The sequence below is a fragment of the Solea senegalensis genome, linkage group LG1, assembly GCF_019176455.1.
Source record: "Solea senegalensis isolate Sse05_10M linkage group LG1, IFAPA_SoseM_1, whole genome shotgun sequence".
Classification (NCBI taxonomy): domain Eukaryota; kingdom Metazoa; phylum Chordata; class Actinopteri; order Pleuronectiformes; family Soleidae; genus Solea; species Solea senegalensis.
The window spans coordinates 15,557,448-15,578,858 of NC_058021.1; the positions used below are offsets into that span (position 1 = coordinate 15,557,448).

The window sequence follows — 21,411 nt, forward strand, 5'->3', positions numbered from 1 at the left end:
CATGGCTCACTTAACGTTTTCAATAATATCAGTTGGTCAAATGTATACGTACTTACCATTGCATCAAATACATTTAACAATGTAGACTAAAGGGTGTAGAAAATAACATTGGAGCCATTTGCTCTACAAAGTGTAGTGAAAACAATATAAATATGCATACAATAAAATGTACAGTACATATTTTTGTTAAGGGTGGTTAGTTTCTTTGGTGAGTTTAAATAAATGATGTATAATTTGTTATGTATCAAAATATCCCACAATTAATCAGTGGTGTACCTTTTGGAATTATGATGAGGCCATGAGGGTCCGCAGTGTTACAGCTGCATAAGCCATGACCCTGGAATAGGAAATTAAAATATTTACAATTTAAAACACATAAGTCAACATTTACCATCAGTCCAAAGTTTACAAAATACGAATATGGAAAGTACATTTTTCAAACAAAGCCTGATGGAAAGTTTACAATGTTCTGTACAACACTTAAAAATACTTCACAGATCTCACAGAAATTTGACATATTTGATCAAAACAAAAATCACCTAAAATGAGACTGTTCATTTAAAAATGGCTCATTATTTTTGAGAAATCTGTATAATAATTTACATTCTCGACAAGAGTTACATGAGACGATACAGACTCTCGAAAAAAAAACGTACACTTTCACTTTTTGCATTTCCACATCCTAGAAATGTTTGAAAGTCGGATTTTTCGAAAAATTGTTATACCAGTTATATATTTTGTAAAGTGACATAGTACTCGAGTATTTGAGGCATAATTCAGACACAGAGAATGAGAGTTCGGTGGTGGTGGTGGTTCACCAAGCAACAAAACACAGGTTGAGACCAAATGTCACAGTGTCACCCTGGCAAGTTTTAACACTGTCATCCTAACATGCTGTCTTAATGCTATGGCACGTTTCCGTTATTATAAATTTCATTTTGCAGTGTCATTTTTTTTTTCCACCAAGAAATGCAGTGCTTTTGTGCATAATACAGTTTTTTTTTATTCTCTTTGTCCTTTTGTAGAAATCAAAAGTCTTTTTGTTTGTCATTGGACAAGGAAGTTAATTCACCGTATTAGTGTATGAGCAGCCTGGGCAGATGTATGAGTTGGCAGGTTGACCTGGAGAGTGATTGGTGTTTTCTGCATCAAGCAGCTTAGTTATGACACTGATTACTTAAGAATGCTGCAAGGCTCTTAGATGATAGCGCCACATTTGGGCAAGAACTTCAATTTTGTGTTTTCAGCTTTCAACCTCAGGGAAGTAATAAATAAGATAAATAACTGAATAACTTTTTTGTTGAGCATGTTTACCGTCTGATGGGGACAAAATCGAACAAAGAACAAAAACAATACCTTTCAAATTAAATAATTAACAAGACTCCTCTGATATAATATATAAAGGCTCCATTAGAATGACATATTTTGTACAAAATATTCAGTGCATATTAATTAAATGATGCACCCGTTTGGATTGTGTTTTGGTGAATACTGCAGAGAGCAATAACTCGTTTATGTATGGATTTTTGTTTTACACACTATAACACAGGCAAACCATTTTCCCTCATCAAAGCTTCTTTTCACGCTGTTACTCTCACTGGCATTTGAATGTTTATTGTACTAAACACTAATGGATGTGTTCATGACAGCATATAAGTAGCATATAGTCTCTTGCAAAACCTGTAGAGATCAACTTGTTCCACTAACACCCATATATATATATATATATATATATATATATATATATATATATATATATATATATATACATATACATATATACACACATATATATATACATATATATATACACATATATATATACATATATATATGTATATATATATATATATATACACACACATATATATATATACATATATATATATATATACACACATATATATATATATATGATGGCTTCATCTTACTTTGTGTGCAGTTAAAGTAATAATTTAGGTTCATATCCTGGAAGTATCCTGGAACTACGGCCATTTCAGTGAAACCAGTCTCTTCTCTAAATCACGTGCGCATGTATACGTGCACATCCCCCGTCACACGGCTGTGGTCTGTTTGATGCTGTGGAAGCTGATCCTGGTTGGAGATGTGGGGATGGACATCGCTCGTGCAACTCGCACTCTCAGCGCGTGGTTGTCTTGCCAGCGGTGCCACCGTTTCCTTACAGCTGAACGTACCTTGATAAACATTGAGAACTGTGTTAGTGTACTCACTGTTACTACATCAGAAGGGTGTAATGCTACAACTTTTTGACATCGTTAAAAATGCTATTGATCGCTGTACCAGATGTAATGTATTAAACTACTACTAAAATACTGTAGAACACACAACACAACAATTCACTATCCTTTTTTAAAAACCTCTTCAGTCAAAGCAAGGCCAGAGAGACTTCACATTTGAAAACTCATTACATGTAAGCACTCAAAAAATAGCATCAACCTCTCTCTTAGAGCCACACAATCACTTTTACCAATTCAAATACGGAAATAGCCCTTTAACAAAAACACACGGGTACCGATTTAACGTCATGGTCCCACATCAAATTAAAGACCTCTTCTTCACTGAGTTTCAATTACTCGAGGGCTGGGAGAGAAAGTTCCAAGAGTCCTTCATTTTCACAGTCACAAACAAATGTGTAATCATTTAATGATACTGGTGATTTTCAAGCAACTGTATATCCAGCAATTAATTATGCTTCATTTTAATTAGAAGAAAAAGGCAGAGCTTCCTCTGGGATGTTTGGTCACATTGCAAAAGCCGACTCCAGAACGACGTGTGCGTTTTAATGAACACTCACTTAATTTTGTTCTCCCTCCTTTTTTAAAAGCTCCACGGCTAATAATTGAAACTTTAATTCTAACACAGAGGTTAGTTGGGAGAACTTCATTCATATGGGGTTTTATTGAGATCATATATCAAGAGATGCATTTGATAGTTAAATGAAAATCATCAAACACTGATCGTCTTTTGCAAATCTCCCCTGACTTACCTCTCCGTTTAGAAAGCAATAAAACACTGACACGAAGAACCCCTGCAGAATAGATGCACAGAATAGGTTAGACATAATAAATGTGGGTAATTGCACCTTAATTAGACTTAAGAGGATTCACATGGTAAATGGACTGTATTTATATAGCTCTTTACTAGTCTGTCTTCTACTAGAGGCACTTTACAGTGTGTGTCGACATTAACACACACTGATGACACAGCATCAGGTGCAGTCTGGGTGTGGTGTTTAGCTCGGGGACACTTCACAGCACTGTGGGTGAGTTCAGGAATCAAACCAGCATCTTCCCAAAGCCCCTACATAATTATTCCTTCTTACAGCTAATCTAGCAAAGTACACTTCTTAACTGTTAGGAAACTTGTCTTGAAATCTACTTTTCCTCCTACTCTATTTTTCATATTAAGCAGTACTTAGATAGAAAGATTAAAAAGTGGGTTGGGGGTTGCGGCGTTGTGGTGTTGCAGGGGGAGGCAGCAGTAAACATGCCCACATGCCTCTGTAAATCCTGACAGCTCAGAGCACTAAATATGAGGCAGGAGGGCCATCTAATGTGTGAGCACAGCCGGAGATACTAGTTCAAATACTCTTCCCACAGATAGCCTCATAACCTGCGAAGTCCTCCTGAAAGAAGTGACATGACTCAGCAGTGGAATGAAATCAGTATGAAATCCGTATGATTCACACTGGTCACAATAACGACAGTGTGAGCACATTTTCTAGGCCAGCATCAAAGTGCATCATTATCTGTATTACCACCTGAAAAGACTGTAAAAAGGAGTTGAAATAGATGAAAATGATTTGCGAGATGTCGTCCTCCCCCGGATTCACAAAAAACAGCATGTAGGTGATGCCGAGCAGAGGAAGCAAGACCAGCGTTGCTTTCACCGCCTTTCTGTGAAGACAAGGACAGAGGATTATTTATACAATGACTGATATAAGAACAGATTCTTACAGTTCTGCATAGAATTTTTGACAGTAGTTCATTTACTGAACAGAATTTTTATTATTAATTTGGCAATCGGTAGTTAACGGTCAAACCTTTTACATGTTATCCATCCCTTATCTACTGCTTAGAATTTGAGGTTCATGGAGGACCTGGAGTCAATCCCAGCCAGAGGTGGAAAGAGTACTGAAATACTCAAGTAAAGGTAACACTATTTTGATACCATTTTACCTAAGTGCAAGTCAAAGTACTGGTCTAAAAATGCACTGAAGTTAAGGTAAAAAGTAGCTTGTTTAAAAGTTACTTTTAACAAAGTTGGGGTTCTTCCTTGTGTCATGCAAAGTTTTTAATTAAAGGCAAACCTTTACAAATTTAAGTGCCGACAAAATAAAATATGTAAACACATTATGTATCAGTCAAAATGGGTCAAAGGTCACTCAGGGTCCTTAATTAGCACCAATTAATTCATTCACTTGTGTCATTCACTTCCAAAGTTTGTAAATTTTAAACTTTTAATTTTTTTTTTTTTTTAAATATGACTTTTTTAAAGTACACAAAAATCCCTACTGAATTACAGTAACGCGAGTAAATGTAATTCATTACTTTTCACCTCTGCTCTCAGCGGACAAAACAAGAAACAACACACACTGCCAGCCATCAGGTTACATAAAACACACATTAGAATAATATATATTATATTTGACGTCGTCTCTCAACCTAATTCTGTAATTCTGTGGATCATTTTAGAATAAGCCAAATGACATCACACACTCCTGATTAAGCCTAAGAGCTCCACATAACTCAAGAACAGTGGCGTTTTGAATCTTGTGTATCTTTGAATCTTTGTGACGTTCCCACACTGCACACAGGAAGTGACTTGTTTGACATCCAGACTGATGGGAGGCAACAGTGACATTGTACTTGTAAGGCTGTGAAAGGTTTCAGAAGCCGATCTGCTTAGAGTTAAAACAAAGTTGTAATCATGTTTGTATTATGTTAGTACCGCATCTGTCTTTGTCAAATTCACTTCCTTGTTTTTCTTTCATTCATACAACTGTGCTCAAAACAGCAGCATTAAGAATGAACTATGGTTCCTTCCTGTTTGAGACAACAATTTCTGCAACATGTTCGTATTCTTGACTCACTTAATTAAATCTGTCACTCTCAGCATATCTGCCATCCAGCGACCCTTCATCTTCTCTTTTCTAACCTGCTTTATCCAGCATTTCGGGCACGCAGTTTGATTGAGAGGACGCCTTATAGATTCAGGCATATTTTGCTCTGCTGAGGAGGAGTCTAACTTACCCCCCCCTCCCCTTGACAACCATACGTCTGCCTCTATGGACCTAAATGTAGCTGTCTGAAGCGTGACGCTGTAAACACCGCATAATCCCAAAATAATCCCTTAGGAGAAATACACGCTTGACACAGCTAATAAAAAGGCGAGAAATCAAACTCACAATTTTTGCGGCCAGATGCTCAGCCCGACGACATAAAGTAGAACGAACGGCACACCGCTCACCTCTCACAAGCACACAGCAAATGTCTGCCATTACTCAGTCCTGTCAGGCACATGAGAGGTTTTCCACCTCTGAAGATTACTGGTGGCACTAAATGAAATGGCCTCTCGCATGCAAGCACTGTAACTATACCTTATGCTCACTCAGACCAATTTGTTTGTCTAGACTTTGAGAAATTGTAGCACAGTAGCATTTTTTGTTTTTTTTTGTTGAAACTCCTTCAGTGTCTGCTTTGAAAGACGGCGAAACGCGATAAATAACTTAAGTGTTGACCTTTGATTTTGAAATAGAGTGCCACGCAACTTTGATTTGTCCATCTAACGAGTTTGTGGGACACAAACTGACACTGCAACTGAAAAATAAGTGCAAAAGACAAGTAAGGATTTAACGTTAATGCTATGATCCACATTAAATAAATAGGTGTTTTTCATACACAAGCAATAACTGCAAGTAGTTACTTTTCGTATGACACTACACACTAGCGATGTGATTTTAATAGACATTACTATTGGATTCTTTCATCCCCAAAATACTCTCTCTGTATACAAATATTTAAGGATTAAGATCATTGATTTGTATGTAATTAAGACAACATTTGAATTGTGACACCAATTATGAAGTACTGGATTAGTCTGATTCGAAAATGGTTTACTTTGATGCTAAAAATGCATCTTGTAAGTCGCTGCATGTCGTTCTTTTTTCACTCAAATTTTTTATTGAAAATTTTGTAAACATACAAATCCTTGTATAGACAGAGTTACATTTCAGAGTCGGAAAGAGCTCCAAATAGAACCCTCGTGTACTAAAGTTGTAATGATATGTCATACAAATTAGGGTATTTATGTCCATGTTAAATTAAAGAACATTTATGCATGTCGTTCTTTGAAGGAGCAGACAGACAGAGAGACAGACGGTGTCACATGATCACGTACGATTCCACTCACCTGTACTGTATCGTTTCAGAAGTAGTCGAAGCTCTGAGTTTTGTCATAAGAATTCTTACTATGTTGAAGAGGAAAACAAAGTTTATCTGAAAAAAACAAAACAGAAATAATAATTAATTATCAACCCCTGGTTCAGTCATTTTCAGTGAAATACACCAAGAGCAAATTCCTCCTGAGAACGATGGAGAGATAGAGAGAGAGATAGAGAGATAGAGAGATCACAAGTCAGAATCACCGCCTTTCTCAGTGTCAGTGGAGCACACAATCTGAGCCGGTCACGGTATGACTACATGATAGTGTCCACATGAACCTCAGTAGATACATTTCACTGGCTACAGGTTTTTTTATATTCAGGATGTACACGTGTAAAAGTCCAAACCCATCTGAAAGATTGATTCCATCTCTCAACCTGGTTGTAGGATGGAAGTGGGTTTCATTATAAAACCAATTTCATTTCAGGGCACAGGTTTGTATTTTTTTTCCCCCCCATCAGTCCACACATATATAAGCAGACATTTGTGATTAATCTGAATGACAGTATCAACAAAAGGTTCTGTTAGATAATGGGAAAATAATGGTCAGGGGTAAATGCACAGTACGTCGCCCTTACCAGGAGCACAAGAATAACTGGTCCCTGATAAATATAATCCATATATTTCCCAGGCTCTTTGCCAAACCAACATCTGTTGACAGAAAGAAAATAAAGAATCGTTAGCTTCTAAATAGGAAAACGTAGGAACTTGGCCGTAGATTTTAATACATACTGTTCATTTTCATAATACAGCTTTCCAATGGCCCAGGCTACTATAATGGGGAAGGGGATACCTGTGAAGCGGAAAAAAAGCTAAATCAGGCAAGCCAGAAAAAAACACGTAACACCTTAAGCTATAAATTGGCCAATTTATAGTGTGTTCAGAACAAATGCAAAGTCAATTTTTTGCACATGGTTAAATAAAAAGTCAATGCCAAGTGTCACATGGATGAAAAGACGTGCACAATTTGCATAATTCACGACAGCCACTTAAGTTAAACGGTTTACACTGCAGCGTGTAATGCGAAATGTGAACGTGAAAGCAAATCAGCACCGAGATTCAATAACCTCTGCGTCCGGCATCTCGATGCTGAGGCAGGAACGGAGGATACATGAGCTTTTTCCATACAGTTTGCTATTCATAGCATGACTGTGTGAAGGAAAGGGCTTCAGCCAAGGTTGACAACGGACACAAATTGTAAGGGGAAAACACAACTGATCCTGTACCCCCTTATTTGGACGAGAATGGCAAGTTGTCGTTTTCATGGAGAAGTATTGTGACACTAAAATTTGCTTTGTGTTTGGTCTGAACGCACCTTTAAATTGGCCGCTCCCCCTGATTCCCCGACAGATTTCCCATTATTCTTTTCACGTTTCCATGCTCTCTGACTGTTTTTGCAATTTGTCCTTTGTCTGCTCCTCATTATCGGCCTGTCTGCAAGGGACCACTGGCTATTCTCTTACTTTGCCTACTCTACCGTTTCCCTTTAACCTTGAATGTTTCATAATGTCATAATGAGCTTTGGGTCATTAGGTCATGTGGCTTGCTTTAGTGAGAAGAGGGCCACTCACTTGATTGTAGAGAGTGATGAGTTGCAGTTTAAAGATAGTTTTCACATTTGTGTGGTCTGCATTTATGCATCGTTTAAAACACTGTGCCACGACTGACAGAAGTTAAAAGGGTAAAGTGCTTTTGTAACGTCTCACAGCAATACCCGGGAGCACTGCAGTTCAAAGAACACCTTTAAAAGAAGTAGCTGTGCCTAGACTCTCCATCTTAGCAGTGTGCTGACAGCTAAATGACTTGTGACTAAAGCACACACACACACACACACACACACACACTGGATGAAGCGACAGATATGGTCAGCTTTCTGACAATTAACGAGCAATGTAACAATTCACACAGTTGACCTTTAAGAACTCAGGTCTAAACTTGTTTTCATTCCAGCCGTCACTTCTCTTGTGGAGGACTCAATCTACTTCTGTCATTATTTCTAAGTAAAGTCCAATTAACTGTTTCTCAGTCACAATACAATATCCATTTGAGTGCAGCAGTCATGTAAAAACAAACCAAAAGATTAAATGACATGCATGTAATTCATATTCTTCATCTGTTTGAGCTATAGAGCATTTTAAATAATCCCATTTTATTTCCTGTTTGTTTGCTGGAGTGATATATAAATTATAAATGATAGATGCCAGGGTCTCAACTACCTGTAACAAACGATACAATGTCATGCAGGGGTATAAAAACCATGCCCTGGCATCTATAAATATATAAAATCCATCATTTATCATATAAATTATACCGCTGTATCACATCTTATCTTTTGTTCCAGGTGGATCATATCGTCTTATTTTTAGAGCGAATACAGCCAATAGCGCCGTATCATATCAACTCTTTTATTTCATTCTTGTGTTCATGAAGGTCATTTGTCATTGTGGTAAAATAATATATTTTTTTGATGGCAAGCTTTGCTGCCTGACATGGAATATCTGTCACTCAAGCTTCCCCTAATATAACTGAGTTAGGAAGGGATTTTGATGTAGTCTGGATTAGACAGCTACTACATGGTCACAGCGTTTTTCTGTCTCTGCCAATTCAAGCACAGAAGTGACATTTTCTTTATTGCTGCTCTGTTTTCTCAGCATTAAAGTTATTGCTGAACAGCCATCACTTACATGCAGTTTAGATGATTAACAACCTAATTACAAATGTAGGAATCTGCCAAGTTCAAGCTTTGCAAGTGTATTCTGAAGACCTATAGAAGTACAAATAAGTTAACGAATTGAGGCAATCAGTTTTTTTGATTTCATGAAAATTAAAGTCTTTGAGTTTATAAAAGTATTTTTTTAATTACTGTAAACATTTAAATGACTGATTAAGCAAACTCAAAAGTTGAATGTTACCACAGCTTTGAGTTAGTGTTACATGTATAATTTTATTACAGTTAAATTAGAATTACTCAAAGTAAAAGTCAACTCAAAGTGTTTAAGCTCTGGTATCACAAGACTTTTCAGTTGTCTTAATCAGTCAGTCATTCTAGTTAACTTGTATAAAGTTTTTTTTTAAAAAGTTTATAAGCTCTGATTTTATAAACTCAAAAAAAAGAGTTCCGCCAACTTGCTCTGCTTTACACTACACTGTATGTTGCTGTATTTAATGTATTTGAACAAAATAATCAATTATTACAGGACAAATATGATTTAAAGGTTGGAGCCATATACAAGTGGAAGTATCTGGTGTCTAACATACATTATCTGTTATTAATATCATTCTACTTACTACATAGACAAATGGAGATTAGATGATGATGCATAGATCAAATGCAATGTCTCTAAGGTACAATAAAAAAAAAGAATCTCCAAAAGAGCTTATAAATTGACCTCAGCATTAGCTTTTAACATTAATTTGAACTAAAGAGAATAAGCGATGGGTGTAACGTTGGCAAGAACATACTCACACCACCCGATGAAAAGGAAGACCCACTTTCTGAGTTTATCGGTGGAATAAGTCATAACAATGGCCGTGTGAAGGTAACACCCTTCGACAAACATCCAAAAAAAGTTTGTCACCACAAAGTAGTTGTATATTGTGGTAATTAATCGACACCAAGGCTGAAAATAGAAAGACAGGGACAAGAGGCAAAAGTCAGTAAACAGAAACACGTCTACTTTACTTTAGTCCACATCCATCATCTTTCTTTATTCTCACATTTCGACAGTGCATAGTACAGTACACGTGCGCCGTTACCTCGTTGCTCTCGTGAATGTTGTGGTCAATCAACTGAAGCAAAAACCACATGACGTTCCTCAGTATGAAGGTGGTGATCAAGTTCCAGTGGATGATGTTTCGAAGACACCGTATGCTCCTACACAACAAGCCAAAGCGAGGGGACACTTCACCATCATTCACTCAATCAACAGTGGTCAGAGTGACCGGAGATTCTAAATGACTGACGCAAGCTCCGTGTTGTGCATAATAGAGTTAAACCACATTTTGTCGAATTCACTAAAGCAGGGTTTCTCAATCCTGGTCCTGGGGACCAATTGCCCTGCATGCTTCTGCAGAGCTCGCTGATGAGCTGTCCATTTGAATCAGGTGTGTTAGAGCAGGGAAACATCTAAAACATGCAGGACAGCAGTGGGTCCCCAGGACCAGGATTAAGAACCCCTGCTCTAAACTATACCATTCCATTGAATAACAAGCAGACAAAGTCTGTATAAAATTCACAAGGCTTGAGGACGCAAGTGTGTGAGGCTTGTAAGGGACGACGTGATAATAATACGTGTTTTCTTTCTCTTTTTCTGACAATGACCTGATGTTCATGATTAGGCATTTGACTGTGTTTGACTTCTAACAGAAGATGAATGAAACAGAGGCGACGACAGAAAACTGCAAAGCTAAGGTCCGCAGTAGACAGACTAGGGGTGTTTATGGGGTTTGATTACTGCCTGCACTGAACATGCAGACGGTACGCTCTCGTGCACACTGGAGTGACAAGAGAGGGCAGACGCTATGCTGAGGTTTCCTGTCTGCCAGTAAAAAGTTTCTTTTGATGCCCACTGAGGCAGTGGCGCGGCGTGAATCCTCCCAGTACTGCCGATGGCCAGCTTGACTGACAACTGGGTCAAAGTGTTGTGTATGAGAAGAACGAGAAAGAGAACGAAAGAGAGAGACATAGGGACTTTTGTGCTGCAGGTTCTGTCATGACATGTGAGTCATCATGTTATCTACATATGTAAACATGAAGTCAGTAATTACTAACGCCGGGTGATTTTTACCCGAGAAAATACACCCAATAAAAAGTACTTGTCATCAAAATATATCAAAACATGACAATACATGACACATTTGAGTAGTGTTCTTGCTTGTTCTTGTATTTTAAACTGTGTCATGTCTAAAAAAATGAATAAAAAGCATCATGAGGGGACCATATAAAAATGCTCAAAATTACTGGAAAATTAGGAATTTGGGAACAAAAAATTCCTAAAATATAAAAATAATGAAGATGGAAACTTGATTTTTGGTCCACCCATTCCTGGGATATTTGATACTTCCCTGGTGAAGGAAACCACCCATGCCATCAACGATGTCAAAGACAATGCTGAAGCTACCCAGAGACCCATGAAACTGTTCTATAGGGTGTGTTCATGTGTTCTAGTATTGTTTATTTGGTTGATGATAGAAAAACATTAACCCTTTAACACCTAACCCTCAAAATTTCAACCATAAAAAGAACCAGAAAATGTCCTGTAACTAATTGCTTTTGAGCCATTTGTTTCCAAAATAACTTCCAATATCTGGCAGTTATTTACAATTTACTGCATGTTAAAATATTGGTTTATTTAGAAAAACACTGCCGTTGTACATGAACAGATTTTGCATGTTATACTTGAAATTTGAACAGTGTAAAACATATTTACAATGATATTTTTTTGAGTCTCTCAGTGTTTCTTTGCTTCAATGTGCAAAAACAGGCCAAAAATGGAAACTATGCACAGGTGTTCTTCCCACTCTCTCTGATTCAAGTGAAATTGGCGTAATAACCACATGTTGAGTTTGACATTGCGTAACTACAATAATGTGTCATCAGCGATACACTCGGTTTTAAATCATTAAAAATGAAAATCCCTACCTGATTTAAAAGTTACATAATTTAATTTGTCACTGTTTTGACAGATTTAGGTTTGATTGATTATCAGTCATTTTACCATGCTGAAGAAAATAAACTAGCATGGGGGAAACAAGATAGATGTTGACTGTACCATAAAATCGAAAGAAAATTAATTACTTTGGAGGTAAGAAGAAAATCAATGTTTGCTGTCAGAAGGGATATCAATGAAACCTTATTATACAGCACAGCTGAGGGAGGTCCTGCTGTCCTGTTACAGTGTATGTTAGTGTGCATGCGGGCGTGTGTGTAATGTTAAAGCAGAACATTAAATTAGATATGAACTGTTGTGAAATACACATTATGCCCATCTCAGCCTTAGTGCCTCGGCTGAGCCACGCTGCAGATATCTAATCATTTGATGTAAGTGAGTTAATGATAAAAAAATCCAGAACTGTTAAGTGAATTTCCATGATTTTCCTCAAAGACTTCTCCGGCATACTGAACACATTTAGATTAGTACTATTTCCGTACTTGCCTTAAGCACAGGAAGAGAATGAAGGCCACAACCAGCGCTCCAACAGAGACACAGTGGCCTAGGTAGTTGATGATCAGCGCTATTTTATAATGCCCGGGATATTTCCTCTGGAAAGACAACACTTGAGTCACTTGGTGTACAGACGGAAAAGAGAACAAAGAAATGGAGGCAAAGACAGCACAAATCTGCATGAAGACAAAAACCCATCGCCCCTATCAAGGCTGCGTTGTGTCGAGAGAGAAAGCTAATGTCTTTGACACACTTCACATGTGGCTTAAAATGACCTGAGAAAATAGAGCGAGACCCAGAAATACACGGGATCGGGAGACATGATATGAGCTAATCAGGCTCAGACTCATTTCGCAATGCATCACTTTTCTACTCTGTGCCCTCAGGCTTTGCTAACAGGGGCACAAGCAAGACTTTACTCGCGTCTATGTTAATTCATCTGGAAACAAACATTTACAGTGTCTAAAAAATGCATTGTGCAGTGATTGGCTTTGCCTGTGTAGCCATTACAGTGCAACAAGAGTATGATGAGCCTTTATCTGGGATGATTAACGGATTGTGTAGAGAATGAAAAAAAAACATGACAAGACTGCTCCTGCGTCGCCACACTAACCTTCTCCTCCAAAATAGGTTCACAATTGGAGTAATTGCTCTTCAACGCCCACATGCCATTTTCCAAGCATTCCCTATAAGCACTCCCTGTAAGACAAGAGATAGGAACAAGGCTGAAAAAAAGTGTATTGTACCATTGTTTAAAGCTTAAGAATACTTGCATACGAGTTTAGATATTTTTGCCATGTAGGTGCCGAGCTAAAACATCCATGCAATTTCTCCAGAGCTTATAGTTCAAAGCTAAGCACTATTTCTGCATGAGTCACGCACTGAATAACAATTTAGCAACAGCAATATTTTATTTGGTGGGGGAAATGCAAATCCTCCTACACTGTCAGTTTACTTGCATATCTTTTAAAGGCCAATTTCCATAATCAACTTTGAACCAAACGTTTTCATTTTGCAGGTCCTGACAGTGCCTCAGTGGCTCTTTGACGCTGGAAAAGAAGTTGACAACAATACATCAGTGGTTATTTTCATCTCTTCTCTTGGTCACTCTGCTGTTAAGACATCATATATTTCGATCTTGTATTAGCGAGCTTACAGGAATAAAGAAAACTAAGAAAATAATTAATTATGAATCAGTAAATATTGCTATATTGTTATTTTAACAAACAATATTACCAGAGGTCAAAGGTTTTAGATTATTGTATTCACATTATTGTCTTCTGATTAAACCAAATGATCAGTTTCGTTGATAAACTAACTTAAGTTAACTCAACTCCATATTCCAAAGGTTGCGTACAACTCAATTCCAATTGTCATCAGTCAAACGTGTACATTGTTTGTTCTTTCTAAAATCCAACTGACTGATTATAGTCAGGTGTGGCACAATATTCTGAACCTTGCTGTCGCCTGCTCCCGTTCAGATTTCAGAAAAACTTCCTGCTCCCAATACGTCAAAAAAAAAAGTCAGTGCTAAAATGACAGTGACTGTTCATGGAGGATACCAAGTCTGAGGGAACATGATGCATTCTGTGCACTTTCTTTTCTCCTTGCATTGCTGGTGCACAATAGCTGTTTAAGCGGAATATGTTTTGGGTCTAGTACTCACACATTCCCTGGTATTAACGTCACATACATGCAGGTCATTCAGGAAAATAAGCAGCTATAAATTAAACAGCATATCAGGGAAACTCAGCACAGCTCATATTAACTACATTAAATTTGTGCAAGTTCTCAAGTCAAGTCAGTCCATATTACAGAAAGTCAGGCAGATTTTTCTCCTGTGTGTGTGGAGCTTGATGATCGGCTGGTACTGATGCATTTTGTTTCCTGGCTGACTGTACTGCTGTTGGATTGACAGGAGGAGATCCACTATGAGACTCTTGTTGTGCTTGAGCTGGAGTACTTCTTTTTTTTTTTTTACTGAAATCATCTGTTTCTTATCACGGCAAACACTGGCTGCTCACATCTCAGTGGCGGGGCTGAATCTCTGCGCAATGAACCCGATTTTACATTATAAAAGCATTTTTGTTGTTTTTTGTTTTTCTGAGCACAGACTGAGAATTCTGACTTTGACTGGGGGGTCACAACCCCAAGGTGGAGAATCAAGGTCTCTCCATATGTCAGACTTGCATATTTTCCTGCTTGAATTTTGAATTTCATTGTCAACATCACACCATTCTTCCTCAACAGGATCCAGCCAAATTATTCATTATCATTTCCATATTTATTTATTTATTTCAAATCTCACAAGTTTTGTGTCAGGTTCTGGGGGATCTCATGGGACCCAGTTCAGTTCTCTAGTTTGTACCAAATAAATTCCCCCAAGGACGATAAGAGTGGGATAGATGGACTTTAAAAAAAATTTATTCCTTCACCCACAAGACTATGAACATAATACCAATGATTTCCCATCTCAGTGTAAGATTTGTGCGCGAGAGCATCCATCCACATCAGAAACGCCAGTGATTTGCAGAGAAAAGTCCTCTGCATTTAAATTAATATTACGGCAACACACTTAAACTATGCATTTTATTTAACTTACAGCAATAAGGAGCCCATTATATTATGGCTGGAGTTGTGCTGAAGAGGAAAAACCCTAGTTCTCAGGCATTTGAGTCAGAACAGTTTAGTATAGTGTAGAGCAGAGCGGTAACCGCTAGAGCATCATAACGAGTGCCAAGTATATCCCTTGAGATGCAGTAAAACACTAGATTGCAATATAGTCCAAAACACACACAGTTTTCATCCATTCATTATCTACCACTTCATCGTCCACTTGAGGGTCGCAGGGGGTGCCGGAGCCAATCCCAGCTTATCCCAAATGTGTATATATAGCCAAAAAAACATTCTTTCTCATACTAGCGGTCGATTTAGAGTGTGCAATAAATCTCTGTATGTTTTTGAAATGTGGGAGGAAACCGGAGAACCCAGAGGAAACTCACACACGCAAAGTCCAAACCGGAATACAAACCAGGACTCTTCTTGCTGTGACCATTGTGGGGCCTGAAACACACAGTTTGTCTTGTATTTTGAAATATGTGTATCTTGTGTAGTCTACTCTCCCACGTGAAGGCAGCTCATCGTGGTATGAACATTAACGCTGACAAATAAAGTCGAGAGTCACTGCACTCCACAGATTGTGCTGACAACAAGTAATGGATTTTCAAAGCCGTGCTCCTCACACAATATTTGATATAACTTTGATAAGGTGGTCGAATACAAGAACATAACAAACTGCTCCCGATTCACGCCGTCTTTGACACAATGATGGGTTTCATTAAAGGGATTTGGGATACATATAAGAGCTAAATCACTTACAAGGCACTGATATTAACCGCTTCATGGATTGCCACGTCTGTTACAAAAACAAAAGTTTCATACTGATTTTTAATCAGTATGTCACTTATTTTGCCTGCTCTTCAATAAAATCTCACCAGTCTTTTAGAATACATTTTGCCAGTTTTGTTTAAAAAGAAAGATTTTAAAACATTTGTATCCGCTATAGCCAGTATTTATAACTGCATATGACAAAGCGTGGAAATCAAACGGATGTTTGCCGTGTGGTTTATTACTTGACGATGTTCATTTCAAGACAACCCCCATGTTAATTCAGGGGTTATCTCCAAAGCACGTTCAGTGTCCACGTGTTTACCAAAAACAACCAGTTGTAAACAGCTGTGGGGAACGGAGCTGCATTGGCAGAGCTCTGTGCTTTCAGTGAGACTTGGCACTATTGATTATACCAAGAATACATAATGTTTATGTGACTCCTGCTTCATTGATCAGCAGTTCCTAGAAGAAGGTATGGGAAGTACTTTGTACATAATTATAAAGGTTTAATTATGTCCAACTCGATTTAATGGGCAGAAAATCAGACTGGAGTGAGTCCAGTAACAGCAAACCAAAAAGTCCCTCTAAGGCAAATTCACACATTTTATATGTTAGAAAATAGAGGCTGAGAACAAGTGAAAAAAAAAAAAATGTGGAGTAAAGACTGAAGACAGTTTGGTCACGGTTTGTGATATAGGACCCAAGTGCAGGATGACTCAGGGGTGAATGCAAGCAAAAATATGTTCAGTGTAGAAAACAAAGGCAGACCAAAGCAAAAAGAAAAGAAGAACAAAGCCAAACAAAAGGGCACAGAGGTAAAGTAAAAAGAAAAAAAAACACAGGCAGCAACAGAGGCAGTTAAACAGACAATCCGACAAAGCACAAAGGAAAAAGGGTGAGTATACACACACACACACACACACACACACACACACACACTAGGAAGGGAGGTGGAAACTAATTAGGCCGGGGCAGGTAATCTGAAAGGAAGGAAAACAGACAAAGACCAGGGAGTGACGTAACAAGAGTATCAAAATGAAACAGGATGTGTCAAAAAAATAGGAAATCCACGAAAAACCAACAAGGACAAAAACACCAGTAACTAAGACAAAAAATTAACTCAAACCAAATCAGGAAACTGAAAGTCCAGATAAATTAAAACACTAAAAAATAAATCCGTGACAAGTTTCTCTCCAGTAACCCACCCGACTACACCTGTACATATTCTTACACAGAACAGCTCTGAACCTTTATTTAAAATTCCTAAAGGTGAGGAAATAACGTAGAGAAGAAGAATAGAAAGAATATGTTGCTGTGAGGCTGCAGGTACCACTGACAGGGGAAGATGGAGAGAAAGAGAGAGGACTGTCCCTTAACTATCTCTGTGTATGTGTCTCGTATGTCGTTAAACTGATAAAAATGTCCCTTCCCTGCATGTTTTTTTGTTTGTTTTTTTACAATAAGTGAGCGTTTATGTTAATATTCTGTGCAAACACTGATGAACAGAGTTTTGGTTGGTTTGTGTTACTAGTCTGTACAAACACCAATGAGTACGAATGTTTGTGTGGTGGTGCATTAGGAGGAGAGGACAGAACAGAGCTCCTGCATTTATGTTTATATTCTGTACAAACACTGACAAACAGCATCACTTGTGGACTTTGGCCCCCACTGAAGCATGTAGGTGTGTGTACATCCTCAGTGTTTCAGAGGAGAGAAGATTGTGTGAAATTGTACATGATTTGGTGATTTTCTCGATGATTTCTGAGGAGTGACATGAAGTCTGAGGAGCTATTTCTCTTTGTTGTACATGCACTTGAACATCTATTTGGCACGAGGGCAGCAATTGAAGGACATACATACCCCTACACAACACACTATGACTCAATTAACATATTTTTGTTGAGATGAAAAATATGTGACAGCAAGTCAATCTAAATCAGGGGTGTTAAACTCATTTTTGTTCAGGGGCCACTTAGAGCACAATTTGATCTCAAGGGGGCCGGACTAGTAATCATAGTAAAGTAATAGCATAATAACCTATGAACAACAAGAACCCCTTAGTTTTTTCTCCTTTGTTTTATATTTACTGAAGGATCATTTTACAAAACATGAAATTTCTTGAGAAATATAAGTGCAATTTCAACAATATCATGCCTAAATTTACTATTTACACAGCACACTGGCTCTATAAAGGCACAAACATTTAGTCACGGGTATCTGCAGCATTTGACATTACGTTTAGATAAGTGTGAAATTTTAACAAATTCATCCTGTGGGCCAATTGGCCAATGATCTAAATGCTCTAAATGATCTAAAAAGAGTTCCCGACTACATCCAACTAACTGATCTAAAACTGCCTCTTTATGGAATGGGAGATAATATTACTGTGGCGGCACAAGGTGTTTCCCTGATAAACTTCTCAGTCTCTCCAGGAAAATATCACACTAGGTTTGTCAAACAGGCTGTGTTGGTGCAGAAATGAGGAGGGGGAACATGTTGTGAGCTATTCCACTGAGGCAGGACTAATTCAAGTCACTGGTGGGGAGCAGATTCCCCTCTAACCATCTGTGCATTTATGCAAAGTGTAGCTATTCTTTTCTCGTTTTCTCATTTTCCTCGCAAGGGTGTGTTAAATTCACGCGGTTAAAATAAAGGAGTAACTTGATGAATCAGTCTCTGTCAAGTATGGAAATGGGAGGACGTGCTAATAACGTTGTTGGCAAACTAACGCTGACCACACTCTGCTGGTGTAAATTGCACTTGAGGTGATGGAAAAATGTGCAATTCTCAGCTGGAACACTATGTGCCAACGTTGTTCACCTCCTCCACAGCCCGCACTGCCAATCCTCTTGTTTTTTTTGGAAACACAATCATGAGCATGTAAACAATCCAAAAAAAAATTGTTATTAGATTACAACATTGTGGAAGAAAATAGTCAATTTAGAGCTTAGAGTTTTGTAAGCATGGCATTAAATGGTTGTAAAGGTATAAAATGTGATTTGAGAAAATCAAGCTCGAGCTATTAATTGTGAAACAAATTAGTAATAAACTCTGCTGAGCTTGACCTTCTTCTTTTATTCTCGACTGTCGATGTGAGACCAACCACAGCATCTACAATAGCAATGCCACAGGAATACCACAGTACAAGCTTTTTCACTTCACTTAAAGGGTTGTGTAAGCCTGCCTTTCTTTCTCTGGTGCTCTATTGCTGTGTGCTTCAGCTTGTCATGGTTCTTTCTTACTTTTACACCAGAAGACTGTTATCTGACTGGACGAGCTTGAAACCACAACAACAACAACAAAATAAACAGGATATGACATACTTTCGGACGACATCAAAGACTTTAATATCTCAGAGTCAAGTGATGGGAACAGCTCACGCATGTCGTACAGCTGAGGCAGCTGAAGCAGTGTTTCCTTCAGTGTGCATGAAATTGAATTTGAGCCACATGCAGACGGAGTAAAGTAGGCCACACCATTACAGCATCTCATAGCTCATTTCAGTTTGACATTTTATTTGGGCAGCAGGAACTAGAGCAAAGCTGCTAAATTATATATGTGGAACTCAGAGGGTACGCCAGGGCATGAGGGCATGCAGGTGACAAGGGAACGCAGATTAAACATGACAACGCGAATATTAGGATGCATAAATAATGACAAGATTTTTGAAAGACATCACTGGAGGTAAAAATATCAACATTCTGTTCTTTTTAATGAGATATTTGACTTGATCACTGAACTTTCTTGAGATTAAGGAGTATAATAAATGTTCTCTCTTTGTAAAAAACAAATGTCTTAGCATTTTAAAAACTTCACATGTTTTGTTGACCAATTTTCCTTAAATGAAATATAATTAAATTAAGTAAGGGGCAGTTAAGGCACATGTGACTGACAAATGTGAACCATCCACTGGGGATAAAGACTATGTGTGTGTAGCCAGTTAATCCTATCCTGTGTCTGTCGTTTCCTAAAGCAAAACTATTCTATCAAGCAACGTTAAAATGGCCAGTCCATTTCACCTGAGGCGAAAATAAAACACCTTAAGGTCGAGTGTTTTCACTCAGATCACCAAAAACCTCAGACATCTGTCTCACCTCTGGACCTAAAGCATACAGTTAGACAGACACTTCAGAACTGATGGACAACAAATAAACAGAGTGAGCTCGAGGCTGATTTGTATTGACAACTGACGAATAAAGACCGTTTCTTCCAAAAAAAAATGAATAATGTCCTGAGATCGAGACGAGGGAGCTCATTGTCTGTGACATGAAGGATGCACTAGTCTTGGGAGTCTGAACAAATGGCCGACAAGACAAATGCACATGCGATGAAAGCCCTGAGTAACTAGACCTACCTGCTGTGCTTTATGCAAAATGGCCTAAGGTTCTTTGAAGATGTATAGTATATTATGTATGTTATCAAGATAAGTCATTTTTTTCCACTCTTGTAGGACCAACTTCATTATTATAAATCATGGCAAGATGTCAGAATATGAAATTCAAAATTACTGTCTCGATTGTTGATGCTAAGGAAACTGATTCAACAAAGACACTAAAAAAAAAAAATAAAAAATCTAACTAATCTTGTCCCAAAATGTTATTTGTGTTATATGGAGGGACAGAAGAACATCAAGCTATTGGTCAACTGTCATTGAGCATTGTCCTAAAAGCATCTGTTGCAGCAAAAATCACAGAAGCTAAAGAGCCATCTAAAAAAGAGGACATTTTATTAGTATGTGGCCTTCTTAACAACTGTTTTTACCTGAGGCGAAAAGCAAGTTGGATCTGTGAGTGGTGTTAAGTGCACAAAGGAAAAAACAACATTTTTCCACTGGGGAAAAAAAACAAACAAAAAAAAAAACTACTCTCCAGCCTCATAAGGTGAGTTGGTCATTTTTTGAGACAAAAGTATTATTTCTCTTTTGTTATTACCTCTGCAAAGAGAAATTAAGGTGTCAAAGTGATCTTTCATGTTAGGATATTAAAGGAATACTTCACCGATTTGCATTTAGCTTTGTATAGGGGTAGCATTTTTGAAAGATTGTGCATCCCAATCTCAGTTTCCCCGAGTAGAGAAATATCTTACGTGCCCACCAGTGATACTTGAAACTGCAACGCTAATTATTCTTTTTAGACCGGAACCTTATTCCCAGAATGTAAACAGTGTCCGCCATCAGGACCAAGTGTCACTGGTGGGCACGTCACAAAGAAAAGAATGAGGGTATTTCTCAACTCAGCACCATTTTTCAAAAACACTACCCCTGTTCTATTTATCTAATACAAAGCTAAATGCAAATCAGTGAAGTATTCCTTTAAGAAAGGAGCATGAATGATGGTTATGGTATTTCAACGACGGCAGCTATATCCAGGTCACAAGGTAGAACAGTGGCTAGC

The 21,411-nt window shown here is 38.0% G+C and overlaps 1 protein-coding gene across 2 annotated transcripts in view; it reads right to left on the reverse strand.

The window, feature by feature from the left end:
• Window positions 1-1,919: 1,919 nt before the first annotated feature.
• Window positions 1,920-21,411, reverse strand: part of LOC122781498 (corticotropin-releasing factor receptor 2) — a 43,894-nt gene continuing 24,402 nt past the window's right edge. For both annotated transcript variants that reach the window (XM_044045190.1, XM_044045199.1), the window contains 10 exons: window positions 13,242-13,327; window positions 12,620-12,726; window positions 10,221-10,338; window positions 9,931-10,084; window positions 7,197-7,257; window positions 7,043-7,115; window positions 6,433-6,518; window positions 3,782-3,917; window positions 3,008-3,049; window positions 1,920-2,195 (listed from right to left, as the gene is read on the reverse strand). In XM_044045190.1, coding sequence (XP_043901125.1) covers window positions 2,055-2,195; window positions 3,008-3,049; window positions 3,782-3,917; window positions 6,433-6,518; window positions 7,043-7,115; window positions 7,197-7,257; window positions 9,931-10,084; window positions 10,221-10,338; window positions 12,620-12,726; window positions 13,242-13,327 — 1,004 coding nt within the window. In that variant the 3' untranslated portion in view covers window positions 1,920-2,054. The remainder of the gene's footprint in view (window positions 2,196-3,007; window positions 3,050-3,781; window positions 3,918-6,432; window positions 6,519-7,042; window positions 7,116-7,196; window positions 7,258-9,930; window positions 10,085-10,220; window positions 10,339-12,619; window positions 12,727-13,241; window positions 13,328-21,411) is intronic.